General features: G+C 41.0%; 1 protein-coding gene across 3 annotated transcripts in view; it reads left to right on the plus strand.

The window, feature by feature from the left end:
• The window catches only part of tbcd (tubulin folding cofactor D), a 46,488-nt gene extending 30,706 nt beyond the window's left edge, over positions 1–15,782 (plus strand). For 2 of the 3 annotated variants that reach the window (XM_080776112.1, XM_080776113.1), the window contains 10 exons: positions 1,256–1,339; positions 5,761–5,919; positions 7,052–7,190; positions 9,858–9,979; positions 11,496–11,573; positions 12,742–12,828; positions 13,300–13,387; positions 14,449–14,558; positions 14,862–14,946; positions 15,337–15,780. In XM_080776112.1, the coding sequence (XP_080632238.1) occupies positions 1,256–1,339; positions 5,761–5,919; positions 7,052–7,190; positions 9,858–9,979; positions 11,496–11,573; positions 12,742–12,828; positions 13,300–13,387; positions 14,449–14,558; positions 14,862–14,946; positions 15,337–15,351 (967 nt within the window). In that variant the 3' untranslated portion in view covers positions 15,352–15,780. Of the gene's footprint in view, positions 1–1,255; positions 1,340–5,760; positions 5,920–7,051; positions 7,191–9,857; positions 9,980–11,495; positions 11,574–12,741; positions 12,829–13,299; positions 13,388–14,448; positions 14,559–14,861; positions 14,947–15,333 lie in introns of all 3 variants that reach the window. The other variant, XM_080776114.1, reaches the window with a different exon arrangement.
• The last annotated feature ends 7,499 nt before the right edge of the window (positions 15,783–23,281 follow it).

The raw sequence follows: 23,281 nt of genomic DNA on the forward strand, positions 1-23,281 counted from the left end.
GCTGCTCAACAACACTCCAGACAGACAGACAGACAGACAGACAGACAGACATACAGTACATACATACATACACACAGGGCCAGTCATTGGAACGGTTAGGCACCGCTCAAAAATAGCACATCTACAAGCTGACAGCGTGTTGCTTCTGCTATTTCTTTGCTGTGCGACACCCGTCGTTGGACAAAGTATAAGTCAGACGTTTGCTTCCCAGGTTGGATCCATACACATCATGCTGTGAGGGCACATACCACACATGTCCCCCTAGGCGCTCTCTGTTGCCGTTCACCTTAAAACATGTTCTTCCACCAAGCCAATAAAGCACTGTTCCATTGATCGTGCAGCACATGCACCTGTTTCCACCTGTTCGGTTGGGAGTGAGCGTTGCTCAACAGTTTTGAACGAGTGCCCTGATTAGCATTTCACACAAACAAATTGTGCCCCGCAGCCACCACACAGCATATTTGACTATTTGAATCCCTGCGTTATCCAAATCGCTGTATTTAGACTAGAGTGACAGTGTCGGGGGGATGATGGCGAAGTTAGGGGTGTATATTAAACTCAGGGACGTTGCTGCTTACTGTATATTATTAATGTATAACCTATAGCACTGTTTCCCAAACAGTGGGTTTGCGGGTCGTGGACACATTTTTATGGGTCCCTTTATTTTTAGTTTCCTAAATGTTGTTTTGAATTATCTAATTATTCTAAAAAGAAAAAAACATTTTAATTCAATGATTGTTTTCAGTAATTTCATGAAGAAATCAAAGTCCATAAATTACGAAGTAGTGAAACTAGCTGATCTGTAACAAGCTCGCAACGTTATGAGCTTGTAGATCTGCTATTTTCACTAGTTTGGGTCCCGGGGAGACATCACACTTCTCTATTTGGGTCACAGGCTAATGTTTGGGAACCACTGACCTATGGTATGGAATGGATGCATGTTGATGATGGACTGGGTCTCAGTCTGCAGAGTCTGCAGACACACCAGGATGATGATGGATTGTGTCTAAAGGCCTATTCATAGTCTGGATTTTCGGTGGTGAGGTGACCACCGCTCCGGTGGTGAGCTGACCATAAGCTGAAATAACGTTGAGCGGTGGTGAGTAAAAACAGAGAGAAGGGCTGGAGCGGTGGCGGTGGTTTGCTCTTCACCGCGGCTCGTGACGTCATGTTGAAAATCCAGACTATGTATGAGCCCTCAGTCTGCAGACCCCCAGGATGCAACTCACTCATGTCTCTGTCTGTCTGTCCGCAGGGTGAGAGAGGCAGCCATGTCCAGTCTGTTGGACGTCACCCTGTTGGTGGTCAACAACGCTCCAGAGCTGCTCTCTCCAGACCTGTGAGTAAGAGGCGCTGAACTTCAATCTAAAATTAGCTGGCTCTTTTTCAACCAAGTGTCACGCCTAAGCTTTGTTAATAATCAAAGCACCAGCGGTGGAGCACAGTAAATCTAGAGTTGAGCAATCTCTGACTTGTTCTTTGTTCATTGCCTCGGGGAGTCTTGATTTAACGGTGCGGGATACAAGCACGTGCAACTGGGCTCTTCTTTTTGCTCCTTGTACCTTCTAATTAGGGATGTCCCATATTGACTTTTTTACCGATATCCCAATATTGTCCAACTCCTAATTTCCGATATTGCGGGCGGGCTTTTTCCAGTGGTGGAAAAAGTACCGGTACTCAAAATAATATATTAGTAAAAGTATAAATACTGCATTATAGAAGTACTCGTTACAAGTAAATTCAACATGTACTTGAGTAAAAGTACAAAAGTATTGTTATCAAAATGTACTTCAAGTACCAAAAGTAAAATAAATTAAATAGCAGATCTACAAGCTCACAATGTGTCGCATTGCAATACATTGTGAGCCTGTAGATCTGCTATTTTCAAATGGCCGAAATATAGGGCTGAAGTATAATGTATGATTTGTATTTTGTAATAATAAAAGTCACTTGTAACTAAAGTTTTCAAATTAATGTAGTGGAGTAAAATACAATAGTTGCCTCTGAGATGTAGTGGAGTAGAAGTAAAAGTATTGGAAATTGGAAATACTCAATTAAAGTAAATGTACTTAGTTACTAAGTACATCACATAGTTGAGGCCTATTTGTCAGTGCAGAGTAACGAGCACCAATGAGGACTGCAGTGCTCTAATGTGAAGCTTCAATCCCATTTCTCTCCAAAAGCCCATATGGAATATATATAATATTATGGATTACTGTGATTATGGTAGGCTCACATTTCACATACCATACAGTAAGAACTCCAATATTAATTTTCATGCCTATAATATAATGTTGATAATATCGGGAGGCCGATAATATTGGACATCACTACTTCTAATATAATGATAATGAATTAATTTATACACCTTGCTTAACTCCATTGGACCCTCAAACTGTCTGCTAAAACAGCTAACTCCACCACCTCGCCCCCTCTCATGCAAGTAATTGACAATATATAAAGTCAACACACCAACTTTGATGAGGCATTAATGCTTTGTTTTCAAAATATTTATATACAAAACATTTCCTGAAAAGGTTATATTTTTCATTTTCTGGAAAATGAACATTTTGGAGGTGATTTCTTCCTGACAGCAATATCTACAGGTTAAAAAGCTGAAGGAGGCAAAACGACTAAGAAAAGGCCTTAAAGGAGAACACCACACCAAAACACACTGGCCATGCATCTACCTTCATCCCTGTGCCATCATCCATAGTGCCCTTGATTTTTCTCATAGATGCCCCCTCCTCTACATCTCCCTCTGACTCCCCCCTCCCCTCCCACAGCTTGCATTTGCGCATGTTGTCTTCCTTCTAATGTGGGTATTTAGATAGCTCCAAACTTTTTTTTTTTTTCACATATCGTATTATTATAGTATACTGAGACTCACGCATGCGCAGTTTTCACTCTAGGCCAGCCGTTACATGTAATCCCAGACGTAGTCGATTCCAGACGAGATTCTCGCGAGACGCGCGAGACTTCAAGCTGGAGCGCTCCTTTCAACTGTGATCCACTATCTCTCCCAGTCTCCCTCTTGTTTGTTTACATGCAATCTGATGACTGATCGCGTCGCATCATTATAGTCCTTATCTTTCTGTATTATTAACAAACTAGACTAGTTTCATAATGGCCGAAGTTGAAGAAGATGTTGAGTATATGTCTGAAGATTTTGAATATGGCGAGGAGCCCTACTTATACGAGCCAGAGTATACCGACGAAGATATGCGTCTAATGGAGGAGGCACGGATGAACGAGGCAGCTGGTGGTTCTACTGTTCCCCTTCCAGGCGTACGGCAGAGAACCGAGGATTTATTTTGGTGTTCATGTGGAAACTGCGATTTAAAGCCATTGGAAGTGGAATGTAAATGCAGCAGAGAATGGGAAGAGTGGAGGTCGAAGCCTGTATAGTGATGATGAAAACACAGAGACAGTAGGTGTTTCTCGTCGTCGCTCATGCATCACAGACAATGCAGATCTACCTCTACCCCATCTACTCGACAGAGGAGTATTGGAATTATTTTTTCTGACCAAGAAAATAAACTGGGACAAACGACCAAAACCAGAAGGAGAAGACGGGCACCTATCCGTTGAGTAAGTATAGTCTACAACAACGTAGCCTACTATTATAATTACTAATACCTACAATGATTATACATAAGTGAATAACGGATCTAAATCTAATCATTCACCATTACATGACTTGTATTTATGAACGTTGACATTCTGGAAAATAAATAAATGCATGCAAGCAGGGAGGCTATTCACCCCCTCCCCCTGAATATTATACCTCAGATAGAGGCCTATATCTACCAAGCATACACATTGTTGTAAATTGTAATCCTATTGTAATCCTTTTCTAAAACTTTTCTCTTCGAACACAGGCAATGCAGACTAGCCTCCTATAGGATTGTTTTATTTGTTTTGGAGTTCGTCCTCCGTGGAGAAACGCTTGGGAAAGGCAACAGAATTGTTTTGCCATCATGTTTGGTTTCCAAAATAAGAAGCATCTACCCCTCACCATCCGGGCTGTATCGTGGATTCTTAGAGGAAGCAGGAGATATCAGTGTTGGTTTTTCCTAGAGATGAATAGCCTAATTTCTACAATGTTTCTCTCCCTTGTTCATTTCAATCCATTTTCAAATTGAAAGTAAATTACAATATAACGACTGGCTTTTATAATGTTGTCATTATAATTAATAAATGTCACTGTTATAAAAACCTATTTGTATTATTTATAATTTCCTTCCATGTGACTATAACAGTTGCCATAGAAATTCATGCTGTTGGCTCATTATTTATCTAATCTAAATGCCAGTGTTATTTCAAATATAATTCATTATATTGTATTTCTATTGATACTATATATATTAATATTTTAACATTGTACTATTGACAAACCTTTAAAATAATGTCAATCATACATACTATTTTGGGGTGCATTTTTTAAATGAGTCACAGAATGACACGCTTCAGCCAATATGCTCAATTCTTATTGGAAGTAACAACAATATAGTGTTACACAGATTCAATACAGGAAAATGAATGAAAAAAATATATATATATAATTTGTATGTAGATAAGTAACATAAGTCTGGAGTAGGTAGTTATAAATTGACGCAGCACCATTTTAGCAGTAGTAATTCCCACTAGTTTGGCATTTACATTTTTTATTCAAAGTGTTCAATGTGCAGTGTGAAGTCAATAGTATTTATCGGCACGGTGGCACATTCAGTAGTGCTGTTGCCTCACAGCTATAGCCCAAATGTTTTGATTCTCGTAGAGGTTTTTTTTCGATTCTGACGAAGAAAAAAACCTCTACGAGAATCAAAAAATTTGGGCTATCACAGCTACAAGGTCCTGGGTCAGACCGTGACCCTTCTTTTTATGTAGCGAGGCAGTAGTTTCTTCTTCTTGTTGTTTTGGACGAAAATCATCTGCCTTGAAGTGATCGCTGCAAATAATGCGTCCTTGAGTCTGCTCATCTGAGCTATTGAGATCCATCTGTAGTGCTAGAAGCCAACGTCTCCTCAAAGTAGGTATCGCATGAAAACTTATCGCATGAAAACTTTTTCTCTTTAGAGTTGACCTAGTCTTTGCGGTTGAACAGCCTGGATATATACAACGAGGCATGTTGTTGCTCAAATAAATGAAACTAGACAACTAGTAGGAATGCTTGACACGCGTGCGAATGTAATTAAACAATGTAAACACAAGTGGTAGGCGGCGGCGTGGAAGAGCAGAGCACAGAGTTGAGTTGACAGGAGCTTGAAGTCTCGCGCGTCTCGCGAGAATCTCGTCTGGAATCGACTACGTCTGAGATTACATGTAACGGCTGGCCTAGAGTGAAAACTGCGCATGCGTGAGTCTCAGTATACTATAATAATACGATACGTGAAAAAAAAATAAAGTTTGGAGCTATCTAAATACCCACATTAGAAGGAAGACAACATGCGCAAATGCAAGCTGTGGGAGGGGAGGGGGGAGTCAGAGGGAGATGTAGAGGAGGGGGCATCTATGAGAAAAATCAAGGGCACTATGGATGATGGCACAGGGATGAAGGTAGATGCATGGCCAGTGTGTTTTGGTGTGGTGTTCTCCTTTAACATAAGGTTCGGTTTTTAGAAGTGAATTAAAGGAAGACACTGATTTTGCTCGCCTCAGATCAACAGGCAGGTCATTCCAAAGCGTGTATATATATATATATATATATACATTATACACAGTATAATATGTATTCATCCCATACTGTCCTGTTTGCAGTGTGCAATGCATGATGCGCTGCCTGGCCCAGCAGGCGGCCGAAAAGATCGACCGCTACAGAGCGCACGCCGGCACCATCTTTCTGCAGCTCCTCCACAGCACGGAGCCTGCAGTGCCTCACATCCCCCACCGGGAGGAGCTGCTGGACATCTTCCCTGTGTGAGTTAGACTCTCTCTCTCTCTGCCACTCCTTTTGGTGTGTGTGTGACCGTGTGGTATTATCGTTATCGGCAGTCTGCCATTATTCACATGTCAGTGGTTAAGCCTTCTTTATACATCCGTGGGCTCAGCGCCACCTGGCTCACTGGTCAGGTTTTTGTTTTAACCAAGTTTGTCTTTTAAACGTTGTACCTTCAAAACTGCCATTTAAGTCATCAGTGTTGGCAGAGGGCTGTGAAAAGGGGCCTGCGGGTGAACACAAATAAGCTTTACATTTGTCGGTGACTTGAAACAACCACGTTGACTCACTGTCATTGTGCTCACTGTGTTTTGTTTTTAACACTATTTTTATGCAGACTTTTTCCATTTGTTAAAGTTCCCACATATAAATGGTAGAGACAATTATTGATTGTTGTGCACATTACTTGCACAACAAATTACAATGTATAAGTAAGCTACGAACCTAACATCCGTCTTACAGTAGAATATCTGTACAATGAAACTATGAGTAAGTTACATACATTTAGCCTTTGCATACAGTACGCCTCGCCTGTAAGGTAGTCGAGACTAGTGCATAGTCTTTGCACTTTATACTTAAAGATCAATCATTTGAACTTTGAAAGGTCTTTATTCCTATGAGTACACTTTACACATTTGTCTGTCTGTTCTTACTGTTCTTATACATTGAAAAACACATTTTTGACACCTCCCCCTAAACCACAGGTCATATGTTATGTGTGTGTATGGCTCATTATTGGAGCCAGCTTATCAAAACCGACATAAAACGCGTTTATCTTATTTACATGGTTGAAGATATTGACCAATCAACTTAAAAATGGTGTGGTTCGGTACATGAATGGTCAAAATAACAAGCATCAACAACCAATACAAACTTTCAGGATAGGTCTACATTATGGTAACGTATCTTATCCTGAAAGTTTCATTGAATTAAAGTTTACCACAAGGGGTATATACTCTATATAATCTGACATAAATGTATAGTCTGATACAAAAACATTTTGCAGTCCATAATTTATTCCTTTGGAATCCAAATAACAAAGACATATCTTCAATTAAGGTGTCAGAAAGTCACATCAACTTATACAATTTGATTTTCTTTTCTTTTTTCAAGTGAGACGTCCGTCAGTCTGAACTGGAACGCCCCGTCTCAGGCCTTCCCCCACATCACCCAGCTGCTGAGACTGCCTCGTTACCAGTACCACGCCCTGCTGGGTCTCACCGTGTCGGTGGGAGGCATCACAGAGTCCACGGTATGAGTCGTACGACTGCACACACACACACACACACACACACACCCTGCTGTTGGGTCTCACCGTGTCGTTGGGAGGCATGACGGCGTCAACGGTACGACCACTGCAAATTCGGATGTAGTTTTAGTCATTGACTTTTGAATAAATGTTTAATTTCCTTTTGTTTAGTCATAGTCGTTTTAGTCTAGTCTAGTTTATAAGATTTTAGTCGCCTAAATCTACGGTTGAATTTATCAACAGAAATGTATTTTGGTGCGCCTGAAGGAGTCGCAATGGCTGGTTTTACACTTGGGTGCGTGCTGAAAATAATTTTCGTCATTGAAAAAAAGTAGTCGACGAACATTTTTCGTCATAGTTTTCGTCAACGAAATGACCACTGCGGACTGCCGGTATAATGCCAACCCAAACAGGATCTATGGTGGGCCTGATAGAACGGATATTATAATAATGAGCTTTCCTTTCTCCTGTGATATTGACACTGAATAATGTCTTTGTTATTTGGGTTCCAAAGCAATAAATTATGGACTGCAAAATGTTTTTGTTTTAGTCGAAATACAATCTTAAATGAGGCTGAAATGCTCAGATTTCATGTACGGCAGTGATTTATTTATCCTAGGTTTAATTTATGTTCATAGTTTATTGCCTTGGATAATATTTATTTTTGTTTTCTTTTACCCAAAAATGTGATACTAGAACAAGTGCAATAATGCTAACAATTATCCAGGCTTACTGTTGTTTTGGGGTTTGAACCAATAGGTGGAGCCAGAGTTTATCATGTGTAGTCTATTCCAAGCTCTACACATAAATATACTTTTTGTCCCAAGAAAGCTTCACTTTCTCAGAATTATTGAAAGCACGCGCACATATCAGGTTGTATAATTATGACTCTGACCATATCTCCGCTCCCCCTTGTGAACAATATGGTGTCCGTGGGTTAAACTTCAAAAGACTGAGGGGCTCATCCATAACCAATGGATCTGAAGCCAGCGTTTCCCCATCTGAAACGGTGACTTGCATTGATGATGAATGGCCACTTCTAAAGAGCATGTCAGCAGCTTCCCACTCCTGACCCTGCTGCGCTCCCGTCACTCTACATTAAAGAAGGCAGTCTGGAGGAGGCCCCAGAACAGGGGGGGCAACCAGTGGTCTCTCCTCCTCCTCAGTCAGTGGTGGGGACATTTGGGAGCTTAATTTAGGAGAAAAAGTACAAAAGTATTGGTATGGAATTGTACTTAAAGTACCAGAAGTAGAAAGTAACCAGAATGTTCCGTTTCACAAGTTCTCAATAATATTGAAACAAATTTACATATTATGTAAAATGACTAAAGATCTTTTGAAAATAGCTGTTCTACAAGCTCACAATGCGTCGCATCACGACACATTGTGATCTTGTAGATCGGCTATTTTCAAATCACCGAAATGTATAGGGCTAAAGTGGTTAATGGTGTAATGATAAACAAAATCTACAAAGTAACTCGTTTTTTAAAAAGTTTTAAAATAAAAGTACAATATTTGCCTCTGAGATGTGGCGTTATTTCCAATTGAAAATTGGAAATAATTTAAGAAAGTAAAAGTACCTCAAATTTGTACTTTGTACGATTAACTATTTTTAAACTTCAGCATTTGTGGATATAATAAAGAAAAATAAGGTAAAAGCCTCTAATGGTTGCAGTGAGATCTGTAAAGCTGAGCTCATCTGCCAACAGGCTATACATATATTCCCCAGGGGGCAATCTGGCTGTATTCTAGTGTTCACCTCCTCATTCTCCCCTAGCCTTTCCCAGATAGACCATCAGAGTGAGTTGACTCATAAGTTAGGAGTAGGACAGGGCGTTGAAAGGGAAAACTGTGCCAAAACAATGCATCCCTGGTGTGAAATGACCATTCTTAAGTTCTTTACACATCCGGGGGCCGGGTATTACCCACATTCTTCATTCATGCAGGTTGATGCCTTTAGTCGCAGTGCAAAATCAACCTCATTCCAAATAAAAATAGCGTTGCTTGAATGTATGTACACATGACATAAACAACTATTTGTGTCACACCGGTCCTAGTGTGTATGGGCCATGCGCGCACACACACACCCACGCACATTCTAATGTGAGAATGCAACCTGTGTCGTGTGTACACAAAACGTGAGAAATGAATTAACCTGTACACCTGCAAATCAACCTGCACAACTCCCAAGAGATGCAAATACGTAAATCAAATATCGGAGATGTATTTTATCACTGATGATTTTACTGTGTGTCGAGTCCTGCGTCGCACCCTCAACTCCCACCTTCAACAGCAGTCATGAGTTTGTCTTTTCCCACCGCGTTACGACATATCTGATCTCACTGACTGATCACTCTGATGTTCACGTGCAATATTGCTGGTTCTATTTCTCAGAACTGCATAGTGTCGTTTTACCGTGCTTCGGTTGTCGAGGCGGTGTTGTGTGTTACTATCACTGAATGTGTGTGTCGGTGTCCCAGTGTGCTTTTCTATGAAACCAACGGGTGTTCCAGTCCGTAGATCTGTTTCCCTAACCTCTAGGTTGCTCCCACTGCTATTGTTTGGAAATGGCAGATCTACAAGCTCACAACGTGTCAACGGCATGCTGTGAGCTTTTCAAAATGATGTTGAAATCAAGTGGTTATAACTTTCCTGCTCTGCTTTCTTCAGGTGCGATTTTCCTCCCAGTCACTGTTTGATCATCTGAAAGGCATCCAGCAAGACCCCACTGATCTGGGACAGTTTGGAGACACACTGCTGAGCATCTTCAGAGACAACATCCGCAATGACAGGTACACGCACGCACGCACGCACGCACGCACGCCTCGCACACACACACACACACACACACACACACACACACACACACACACACACACACACACACACACACACACACACACGATACATTACATCAGGGTTTTTTCAAGCCAAGGACCCCTTAGCTGAAGCAGGGACCTCCACTAAATATTGGATTCATGTTAAATGTGTGTTTTCAGACATATAAACACTAAACCCTCAATACTTTTAAAACTTGACCTATGGCTTGCTCTGCTCTTTTTTCCCTGTACACCAAACCCCTTCACCAAAGAATTGCTGATCTACAAGCTCACAACGCCTGCTTAATCTATTCATTTTTTTAAATAAAGTCCCTATGACACAAAGATTTGGCGGCCCCCCTGCAGTATCCCTTGTGAAGAACTGCAATATCTGCTAATGGCAAGAAGTCAAAATTAGACTGGTATGGTAATTTTAAATGCCTGCAACCGTGATACAGTATTTCACAAGATGTATTTATACAAGATGTCACGGCCTTGAGTGTATTAACGGGTCCTCAGCGATTAACAGTAAGATCACTGACCGTTTTAACCAACACCATTTTGTTGCCTGTACCAAAACCAAGAACAGCAGTGGGTTACGGTTTATTCTACTTGAACTTCAGTGTGTTCTAGAGGGAACCGTGTTTTCATAATAAAATATCTACCACACACTCGAGAATTAGTCATGGATGGTCATTTACACCAGAGGTTCCCAACCACCGGTCCGCGGGACACGTGCCACTGGTACGCGAGAGGGGAATTCCATAAAAATATAAAAATCAATTTGAAAACACTGAGAAAAGAGAGAGGACAAACACCAGACCTGATGGCCGTTGCGCGTAGAGCGCGACGCTCAATCACCCATTGGAATGCAAATGCTTGCCTTTCAGGCTTCCTTTGTATCCTACTCATCTCTTTGAAAACGCTTCTGATTGTGTGGCGGGGGTGGACGGACGACGGGGACACACCAAACGGCGGTGAAAAGTTGACTTCACTGACTGTGATTTATAAACGGCTTCGAGTCAGTGTTACTTCCATGTTGCGTAGCACTGTCCAATCCTTGGTATCTTTACTGTTCATGTATGCTCTGCGGGCAGCTGCAGCTGTAGGCTATTTTGTCAAGATCGCGCTAATGAAACCAAACGCTACACGGTGATGGTACAGTACAGGATTATTATTTCATGTCAAAACGAAAAGATGATGTTATCCACGTGGAAGACGTTCGTGGTGCCGGTCCGTGAACATTTTATGAACTATCAGCCGGTCCGTGACAATATAAAGGTTGGGAACCCCTGATTTACACGACATGACTGGTAGCGTCGCTGACCTCACCAGGCCTCTGGAACATGACTGGTAGGGTTAGCAGACCCTGTATTGAACTGTACTTTCCTGTGCCCATTTCTTTTGCACACTGTTAATAAAGTATTCAATCAATCAAAACCTAAGTGAGGCAATGCAGTGTTTATTTATTTTCTCCCCTCTCCCATAGAGTGTCCATTCCTCTGCTGAAGATGTTGGATCAGATGTTGGCTAATAGCTGCTTTGAGATCTTCACAACCCAGGACAAGTGAGTATTGTTCAGACTGGCAGCCCAAATCCCAATTGGGATTTGGGATTGGAACCAAATTGTTTTTTGAGCGGTGCACACCGTTCCAATGGCTGGCCGCGTCTGTCCCTACACTTATGTCCCTATGTATGTATGTCTGTTTGAAGTATGAACAGCTGCAATACCGCTGGGTGACCTACCTTCAAGTGTTGAACTTTACACTGCACTATAACTATTACAATAGTACTGTACAGTACAGTACAGAGTACAGGAGTAAAGTACTCTGAGTACAGTACACATTATAGTACACCGTACGGTACAGTACAGACGACGGTACAGTAACTATCACAATTCAAGTTCTAGATTCTAGTTGCAACACTCAGTTCACACAAGTGTGATTTTTATATTTAAGTCTGAACAGCACAATGAAAACACATGGAAACCTTTTTCCAGTCAGATTTGAACCACAGGCAAATCAAATTTCTAACAACGTCTCAGTCTGGACACTCGAATGCGACGCTTGTCGTACGACAGTGTTGCTTGGTGAAGATAGCCGATCGGCAGATCGGCTATTTTTGTCAAGTGACAACATCTTACAAACACAGTATAATTTAAGCATTGCTTACTTACACCTATGTCATAATGTCGTAGCAAATGCGAGTGATCTTCTTTTGAGAAACAGTTGAGAAACCAATCTGATTTGCGAAGCCTTAGATCAGGGGTCTTCAACAGGGGGTCAGCATCCTTCTACCGATACTCACTAATATGTACCCATACTCACTATCCCTCCTCTATACATGTCCAAACCATCTCAGTCTGGCCTCTCTGACTTGGCTTTATCGCCAAAACATCTGACATGCGCTGTCCCTCGGGTGTACTCATTCCTGATCCCTATCCATCTCTGTTACCCTCAGAGAGAACTTCAACATTTCAGTCTCTGCTAACTAAATATTGACTGTAATTATCAAAAGAAATATCACATTAGCATGCATCCAACTATCTATGAAATCTATGAAAAGGTTTGATTTGCAACACAATTTTATACAATGTAGTGGAGGGTGGGTTCCCTGCTTCATCTGCTAGCTAAGACTCAGAGAGAATGTGCATTATGTATACCAGTTTCACCATGCATGAAAGGTCAACACTCGCCATAGAGCCCAACGTTTGTCTTATTCCTGTCTCCTCAAAGTCACCGGTTCTGTGTGGAGCTGCTGGCGCTCTGCAAGGAGTTCAAGAAGTCCAAGGACTTCCAGAAGCTACGCTGCTGCATAGACGTGTGAGTGTCTCTGCTCTGCCTTCATCATATAAACACACTAGTACTAGTCCAGGGCTGTCACCATTATGAAATCCTACTTCATTGTCACTCCATTGTTTTTGTTGCTTTTAGGCTCTGTAAACAAAAGGTGTGTAGGCAGATATAACAAATTACTTACACAATTATATGAATAGTGGAAATAGCAGATCTACAAGTTTAAAACGTGGGTCTTCCATTTTTTATACTTATATTTTTTAAATATATTAACTTTTTTCAACATGGAAACTATTATGACGATCATTGCGATTAGGTGATTTTGTAATAATTTTGACAGGCCTAAAATACACCTAAAGTACAGTGTATTTTTGTTAGTTTGGGTCTCAGGAGGGCACCATATTTCCTCTTTTGGGTCATCATGAGCTGGGAACATCCGTTCTAGGATGTTCTGGGGTGCTGCCGTTGATTCTGCTGCCGTCTCTCATGTTGTCTCAGTTTCTGCGGGTTGGTCCAGTTCCCGGGCGAGGTGAGGAAGAAGGTTCTGCTTCAGCTGCTGATGATGCTGTGCCATCCCTTCCCCGTGGTACGTCTTCTTGCCATCTTGGGCTGGAAACAATGTGTTGTCCACAGTGTGGTCCACACACAGTACAATACGTCTCCACAGTTCTCGTGATGAACCCGCTGTGTCGACATGTTCTGGTAGATTGTCTGAATCTAGTTTATTTTATTTTATGCGTTTGACAGCTCTGTGGTGGCTGTATTGTTCTGATGCAAAACAGAAAAGTTGCCTTTTCAAAAAGAACAGTGAAAACTTAAAAACCTTTAAGATGTGCCCGTTGGGGTATTTAGCATAGTATGGGAGACATCAAAGGCTCTTCAGAATAAAGCAATGTTGGGAAGGTCCATGTTGTCTCAGAACATCTCATTATGCTCTTCTTTCAACATGGAACTCTTTTCGTCACAGTCAAATTCGCAGTAGGGCTGCGACTCTTTGCAGTTTTACCCCCTGCTCTTTGGAATTGCCTTACCCTGGTGAAGGGGGAAAAAACGCAGTCAGTTGATTCTTTAAAAAATGTTATTTGACCTTACAAGATTTATCTTGTAAGGTCTATTGTTTTAGTCTGTATTAAACATACTAATTTCCTGTTATTCTTTAATTTTTTATATAATGATTTATTATTATTATTGTTGTTACAAGTACAGGGCAGACCCTTGTAACTGTTTGTTTTTAATTAAATTGACCTTATCTTGCCCTTTTGGTTCCATTTGTACCCTCTTCAGAGTTGGGGTCTGTTTGATTCCATGTGTATCCTGTTGGGGGTTAAATGGCTGTATTTCTCAGTGTGTGTAGATCGGGAAGACCATCATGTTGGGGGGTTAACACATGTGTAGATTAGGTTAAATGACTGTGTGTTTCTCTGTGTGTAGATCAGGTTAAATGACTGTTTCTCTCTGTGTGTAGATCAGGTTAAATGACTGTTTCTCTCTGTGTGTAGATCAGGTTAAATGACTGTGTGTTTCTCTGTGTGTGTAGATCAGGTTAAATGACTGTGTTTCTCTGTGTGTGTGTGTGTAGATCAGGTTAAATGACTGTGTGTTTCTCTGTGTGTGTGTGTGTGTGTGTGTGTGTGTGTGTGTGTGTAGATCAGGAAGACCACAGCCAGCCAGATGTATGAGATGCTGCTCACTTATGATGATGTCATCGACCCAGAGGTGTTGGATGATGCCATGACACTGCTGAGTGACACTAATTGGTCAGTGGGCGCAGTTTAGTGAAGTGCTTCGTCAGACTAAATGTTGTCTATTATTAAATATAGATGTATGCAGTGGTGGAAAGTAACTAAGTACAGGTATCTTTACTGGAGTATTTTCAATACTTTTACATCTACATCTCAGAGGCAAATATTGTACTTTTATTGTTTATGATTAAAAAAAAACATACATTAACTATTTTAAAATAGCAGATCTGTGTTGTGTGGGTACACAATGTGTTAAGTAAAAAAAAAAAGAGTATATGGACAGTACAGTAAGGTTGTCCTCTTTGGTGTGTCCTCCAGGGAGAGTGACATCGTGACGGTACGGACACACAGGAATCAGCTCTGCGATTGGCTGGGAGTGACCAGGCCCCAAGTAATTGCCAAGGTGACTGTTTAACCGATTTGATTTTTATTTGATTTATTTATTTTCATGTTTTACGGTTAATGACACAAGTGTATTGAATTTCTGTGGAACCTTGAGCTAACTATCGTACACACAAGTGAACTTCTGTGTTGTGTCCAGTATTTCTTATTGGACACATGCGCCTGCCTCCCTTACTGAACTCTTGCTCCCTGATTCACTTCTCTAGACAATTAGCGCTTAACGAGGGAGTTAAGTTAGTGCAGTTAACTAAAGGAGTTTCTTTCAATAAGCTATTTTGGAGCGTAAAGGGCTTGATTGCATTTCTGTCCGTAATTATACATAGCAAATGTAATGTACTTTTATTTCCTCGCCACGTTCAGATAACCTTAATCACTTCTCTTTTATCAGTAGGGCCCCGTCGACTAGGACTCTCTGGTTCTGAACACGGCGTCATCTCATCCAGGAGGAGGAGCCACGGTGAAGCACAGGACTGGAAGGTGACTGCAGGGCTGCCTAATTGCTGTTACTACACAACATGGAACATGATTAAACTGGGCATGAATGAATCAAACTACAAATCTGTCAATTTAACATAATTCCTTTTCATGGCCTGACAATAAATCAGTTCAGTTAAGTTCAACTTTATTGTCATCTGTACTATAGTACAATGGAATACAGTACTCGTGTAAAGGACACACTATCTCAAACCCACATAAAATACTAAAGACCTACATATAATAGACTCTGTATGTATACAATGCGTTGTATGTACATACATGATATACACTATAGAGACAGTACAGGATAACATTTCATACCGGTATTCTTGCTGTTGGGCAGAAACATTGTATTTTTCATAAACTAGACCTGTGCCTGCCGGGCACTGGCCTACATGGGAACTATGCAAATCAATGTAGCAAGATGTTCTGACCTTGTATAGTAGATCTGCTCTTTATAATGTTTATAAATGTTCACCTACAATGACATGCCCAAAATAGGGACACCCTTTTGAAAGTCATTACGTCTGGTTTTGGTGGGTCCATTGGAACACAGGCGCTTTTAGTTTTTCTCCTTCCCTGAAAGTCTTTCAACAAGGTTTGGATGACTTTGGACAAACCTGTACATTGTACAAGGTTTCTGCAACCTGACCTAAAATGCACATTACCGCAAGTTAATCCCTCAGTTTTATTATTGAAACTCAAAATCCTTCCTTCCTACTCAAAATCCTTAAATTACCTTATTTTACTACAGTATGTGAGGCGGTCTTTAAATTAATGCCAGCTTGCAGTCTTATGAAATGTTTCTCTCCGGGGGAAGAGGGGGTATTTGCAGAGATTGCTACCTTTTTCTTTGGTCGCGGCTTTTGTAACCAGCACCGAGAACAACACCGATCGTTGAAACCGAAACTATAGCCCAAGTGTTCTCCAGGGAAGTGGTTGCCATTTAGGAGATTTGGCATAACCACCAAACATAGTCACTGGGGCTCTGGGGTCCCACGCAGACCTACTTTGTTTGGCGTTATTGGAGGTGCCAAAGGCTGGAGGATTCCCATGGCTGTAGAACAGAGGACAGTGGCCATTGTGTCACCATTTGGGCCAGAATTTCTTATTATCCCATTAAGACCTGATTCTACAAATGACTTCTAAAAATCAGCTTTTCTGGAAAAATAAATGTCTATATCAGTGGTTTCAAAGTTTTCCATGTCAAGGAACTCCCAACATTATTATGTATTTGGCTGCAGACTCCCAACTGAAAGTATTTTGTTCCAGGGACGAAAGCAAAGATTTGAGTTAGAAATGTTCGCTTTTAAACATTCAAAGACACATTTTCACGATTCTTCTAAAAATAGCAGATCTACATTGAATAGCCAACCAATGTGCTATTAGCTCAAATGTAAAATGACACGGATGCTTTCCCGGTTTTAATAGCTTGGATACCAATGAGGTCCACATTATTTTATCGGTTCCGACAAGGATTCCTCACTCGAACAACGGTCCAATTGTTACATGGTTTTGACCTAGGTGGGGTTGGGTGGTTAACCATGTTATTGCAGAAACCCCTGAGGCAAGTAGTCATTGTTCTGTTGCATTACATTTTTTATTATGATTAATTCTATGAGGTTTAGCTTTTTCCTGTGGAAATGAAATTTTAGGGGACTTTCACTTCCAAGGGGACTTTCCGTTGTAAACTTCCCAAACTCTTGCCTTAAATGTAACCTCGCAAAAAATAAATAAGGGCGTGGAAAATAATCTGTTAGTTTTGTCTTGTGGGCTTTGCATTTGTATATTTGATCAGATCGTGTAATTGAATGTGCGGTCGAAGCTTTGATATCATCTGGCCACTATGTCCGCATGGTTTATTTTTGCCCAGTTTGAAATTCTGCAAAGAATCCATTATGTCATTCCAGGGTGTAGTTGTTTTTTATTGGGGTACTCTGCATTTAACCCATCCTATTGAGATCACTGGACTCTTTTAACCCATTAAAACCAGAGAAAGCCTCTGTGTCATTTAGATTTGAGCTATAATATAGAGTAACATACGATTTTACTCTTCATAATTAATTGCATTTTCATAGCGCTTTTCCAAGTGCTCAAAGCGCTTTACAATGGTTCATTCATTCATACATTGGGAGGTGAAGCGGCGAACAGTCGACGCCAGCGTCCTCACCTCCCACATTCACACACCAATGATGGCAAGCTCACACCGACCAACTCATTGGAGGCAATGTAGGGTTCAGTGTCTTGCCCAAGGACACTTCGACATGTGGCCAGGAGGAGCCGGGATTCGAACCGCCCATGATTCTTCAGAACAGTGATTCTTAAAAATAGCAGATATACAAGCTCGCAGCTCGTCACTTTAGTGCAGCACTGAGAGCTTGTACATCTGCTATTTTTTTAACATTTTCAAAAATCTTTTAACACAAATCTTCTCTTCTGGGGTTCCCTGGCACAAAGCATTGGCAAATGATGGTCAGTGGCCATATACAGTATACTGTATTTCATTTTGGGGGTCCTTGGCGTGGCAAAGTTTGAGAACCACTGATTTAGAAGGCATTAATGGGTTAATACACCACCCTGGTTTGCCCTGAGCAATGCAACAGGGCTAATGCTACTTTGTCCATTTACCTTTTTAAAAAGAAAAGATGATCATTTATAACCTGTCTCTCCTTATGATAAAATGTGCATACCGGTACATGGATCCCAGACTTCCCAGCCATGGGAACGTTGAAGTGAAGTTGGGGGGTGGCTCGCCCAGTTCTGCACATAGTGTCCACATTAAACTACTACTCAGCAGTGGTGGGGTAAGTACTCAATATTGCATTGTAGTGTGAAAATAGCAGATCTTCTGAGGTCAGGTGTGAGAGAGAGTGTTCCGCCGCAGTCCGCCCCGTTAAGAGTGTTATGGAGTGTCTACCACTGAGATTGGGAGGTCGGGGTTCAATCCCCGTCCGGGTCATACCAAATACTCTAAACATAGGATCCAAACCCAATGCCACCCTGTTCGGCAACAGCCTTTTATTTAATGTAAAACCAGCATAGTGGCCATGGTATCCTTTGCATACTCTGGTACTGCTCAATGGTCTCTGTAGCCATCTCACAAATCCAGAACCAAAATGCTCAAGAGACCCCTGTGTTATAAAGCAAAATCCAAAGCGCGAATCTAAATCTTTTACACTTTTAAGCGTTTACTGTGTGTGTAACTATTCTATTATAAAGTTGTTTTGGAATTCTACGTATGTTATTTGGCTATGTCATTAGCCCATGACCTCTGTGGAGATTTTTACGATGATGCTTACAATGCGGGATAGACCCTTGAAAAGCAAGGATTCATTGAAAGCAAGATGAATGGCCATGTCAGTGATCGCATTGTCCATTGTCGAGACGTTGGTCATGTCCCCTATCCTGCCTAGTAACTGCTGAGTTAGCAGCGCCTCTGTCGACACTCGGAAGAAGTGATGTGGAATCACCACAGCCCCCTCTCCTCGCACGGGAGTTATTGAGTTTGGTCTGTGCTGTTTCAATACTGGCCGTGGTCTGTAATTCGACTTTAATTAATTCCCAGCTAGATGGAAATTCCTGTTTTTGTTATTGAAAGAAATGGTGTGTTTCTCCCAAGGCGGATTGATGGTAAAGCGAGCCGCTTTGCAACAGTACACAGCATAGCCAGGAATGCTAATAATTCTAAAAGGCTTACAGTTCGCCGGCAGTAGCCATGGCAATGCCTCACATACAATGGTGGCCTTTTAGAAGACTGTGGAGGGGAGGGGGCCGTTGCTCATGAACTTCAGTTTTGGTACAATATTAGGAAAGACCTTGCACCTTCCACTCTTATAATTATTAAAGATTTAAGTGATGCCAATAACAATTTGCTCAGCCTAATGATTATAGAGTGGACAGAGTAATGGTGTTTTGAAGAACTCAAAGCTGTTCATGAATGAATAATAAATATATGGATTATGGAATCCATAATGCTAACGTGGTCCAAATGCCAAAGGTCCTGTACTGTAGTTTATTACAATATTACAATTATTTTGTGTATCATATAGAAAGTAGGCCTGTAAGATGCATATCTGATTAACTTAAAGGACCATTTCACTCATTTTCAGATTTCTGTCTACTTACTCTGTGTCTGCAGAGGAGGGCTGTGGACGGTTCGGAAGCCTGCCTACTAGTGACATCATCACTAGGCAGGTTTTGTCATTTCAAATAAGTTTCAAACTTTTAATTATTTTTTAACTTTTTATCCATGAACAATGGCTTCTATTGCATGCTAACTTTCAAGAAGAGAAAGACTGCCTTATTGTCTTGGGAAGGAAGGTGTTCTGAACTGTCCACAGCCCACCAATGAGACACTGAGTGAGTTGATGGACATTGTGGCATGTTATAATGAGCATTAGTTAGGACCAATTATATGACGATAAAGTTGAAAACGGATGAAGTGCTCCTTTAAGAAATATGGAACAAGATGTATTTATTTACCAATTACTGACAGGAAGACGTTTTAGTGACTTTGACACACAGACATCCTGGCAATTTAAAGAGAGATACACACACACTCAAGCACACACACGCACAGTACAGAGCATGTACGCATTGCACACACTGACTGCAGCACTTCAGGGTACTTCCAAAGCTCGTGATCTGGATTATGGTTCATTCTTATTCTCCTCTTGCATCATCTCATTATTACTGAAAGAGACAGATTGTGGTTCTTGCGTCCCTCATGATCCGCAGATCATTCCCAGGATAACAGAACCATGGATTGTCATTTTGCTTGCCCTCGCAATCAATGACTCGACTGTGGCAAACAAACAAGGAGGGAAACATTTGTTTAATACACCCCATTACCCCATACAAGCTCGAGTAAGCCTCTCTGTTACGGTTGTGATCCTAGACTGTAAATAATGTGGTTATGAGGTATCGTCTCGAGTATGGAGCCTGATGGGGAAAATGACAAAACAGTCCATTTTAGCGAATTACGTTTTCTTTTTAAACGTCAAACAATTACATGCTATATAATGATCAATAAAGACGATATCAATTATAGCTAAATGCAATTATGACCAATGCATTGAGTTAACGCTGAAATATTGAGAAGGGAGAATCATCCATGTTTAACCCATTCAATCCGGGAAAGCATCTGTTCCATTTTAATTTTAAAAAGTAGTTGATATAGCACCACAATAATTTTAACCACTGCATTGTTTTTGAGTGGTGCAACCACTCCAAGGAACAGCAATGTCCGTGTTGTTCACTTATGTATGTGTTCACCTATGTATGAGCATGAGTATGACTATTAGTACCAGTAGGGGTGCTGGTGTGCCAAACAGAGAGAGAGATAGTGCTGTACTGTTGCCTGAGAGAGAGAGAAGAGGGGGGGGGGGGAGTTGCACCACTCAGTTCACACGGGTATCTTTGAAAAACAAAGAAAAGGTCCCGCACACTGTCAGACACTAATAAAGAGCAAAATGTTGCTCTTTATTAGGTCGATCCGCGGCCTAATACATATTATTTTGGGTGTCCAAAATATAGACCTGGTTGCGGATTTCTCGAACATTTCTTGAACGTTTGTGCAAAACTTTGAATATTACGTGTTTTTCAAAGTGAACAAGATATGTTGAGATAGAATACTTGACAAAGTTTGAGCACCACTGATATAGCAACATAGATGTTTTCTGAAAACCGTTCGCATTTAGAAGACATTTGTAGAATCTGCCTCAGATAAATAATTAATAAAAAACCTGCATTCTCTGCCCCATTTTCTAAAAGTGGACCCACCTTGAACTGGAGCCGCTGACGGCCCAGAGAGCTAATTATTCCCAGGTGTTTCCCCCGCTGGGACATCCTGTGTATGCCCTCCCTCCCATACACACCTGGTGCAGAAGTGGCACCTCCAACTCATTAGGCACATTTGACAGTGCATGGAGCTCGGGCGCTAATTAACCACAATTTATGAAGTAGGGGTCCTTGGGGCAAGCCAAATACCTTGGCCTTGACTATAGGACTCTTTTTTTGGGTGGATTTTTTATGCCTTTATTAATAGTACAGTAGGTAGACAGGAAATGGGGAGAGAGAGAGATGGGGAGTGACACGCAGCAAAGGCCGTCGGGATCGGGACTCGAACCATAGACTGTAAAAAATATGGACAAAGCGTTCCGCGGGTCTAACATGAACATAAAATGAAGCCTGTCAGTCCTTGCACTGGAAGTCGCCATCTTTCTAGATCCGTTTGGGCCCAGCTGGCCCATTGGCTGGCCCAGACAACGAGGCGGGACTTCCCCCCTTCTTCTTTGTTGGTTTTTATTTTGACTTGAGTGGGTGGGGGATCCCGTTCATAGACTGTAACGGTAGCCACGCCCCTCAGAACATGCGCGACTTTATGGTAATTTTTTTAATAAATGGGACCATAATTTTCCAAAAAGAATATTATGACATTAGAAATGAGACTTTAAACTAGTGACTGGAAGCAAAAAGTATTCATGACCATGTTTATTAAGGTAATACAGTCTAGGTGAAGTTGGGCACAAATACATGGACTTCTATGGGGATATGGGTTTTTTTGAGCCCAATGACAGCGCCACAACAGGCCATTATATGAACTTTCATTTCCTTAGTGGCTTCACAAAATATCTGTCTGACTGCCCCCCTGACTCGAACCCATAACACGCTGTCAGGCTACATTGGAGCCTAGGCCTAGGTCCGGGCCAAAGCACATGAATTCTAATGCCTTTTTTAACCCATCAAGACCTGAGGCTGATTCAACAAATGCCTTCTAAATCAGTAGTTCTCACACTTTTCAAGATAAAAAAATAGCAGATATACAAGCTCGCAGAGTGGTACAAAGTGACGTGCTGTGAGCTTTTAGATCTACTTTTGAATAGCCAAAGGTAAAATCTAAAATGGCACTGATACTAATGAACTGTTGTGCAGTATACGTATCTTAGCGTGCGTCTGTATCGTACCCATAAATAATATAGCCTACGTATCTACAAGCTGAAAATGAAGTATAATTTGGGCTGCTTCAGTCTGCTTACTCTGGGTCAACGATGTCACCAAGCACTCAAAGCAAGTCTCGTGCTCAAAATAATGCTCTGAAGAAGAAGAAAAAAACCCAGCATACAGTGGTGGAAAAAGTACTTAAGCATTTTACTTAAATCAAAGTATCTGTACTGCAATGTTACAATTAAAAGTATGGGATTCAAAATTTACTTGAGTAAAAAAATAATTACTTAGTAGCAAAAGTTAGAAAGCACTCGTTATGAAAATGTTTGCATTTCATGAGATTTCAAAAGTATAAAATGTATTTAAAAAATCGTTTGAAAGTAGATCTACAAGCTCACAATGCATCTCATCGTGACACATTGTGTGCTTAAAGTGGTTAATGTGAGTTCTACAAAGTAACTATGATAGTTACTAAAGTTTTCAAATAATTGTAGTGGAGTAAAAGTATAATATTTGCCTCTGAAATGTAGTGGAGTAGAAGTAAAAGTACTGAAAATTGGACATACTTGAGCAAATACCACAACATTGTACTTAAGTAGAAATGTACTTAGTTTCCACCACTGCCAGCATTCGATATATAAGAGGAGGAAATTGCAAAAGCAAAGGTTTACCGGTAGGTAGAAATGACTGAATATGGTAATTACTGATAGAAATAGCAGAGATACAATAATTACACGACTGATAGAAATAGCAGAGATGCTATAATTATGAATATGACAGCTGATGCGGTCTCCTCTCCAGGAAACCACAGTCTTTATACGTTTCCAGCAAAGCCATAATCAGCACAGTGCACGAGGCATGCGTTCCCTGCCGAGGAAATTACCACGTTGTTGTTTGGAATTATAGTCATTTGG

Source organism: Protomyctophum bolini (genome assembly GCF_963924005.1).
Source record: "Protomyctophum bolini genome assembly, chromosome: 11".
NCBI lineage: Eukaryota > Metazoa > Chordata > Actinopteri > Myctophiformes > Myctophidae > Protomyctophum > Protomyctophum bolini.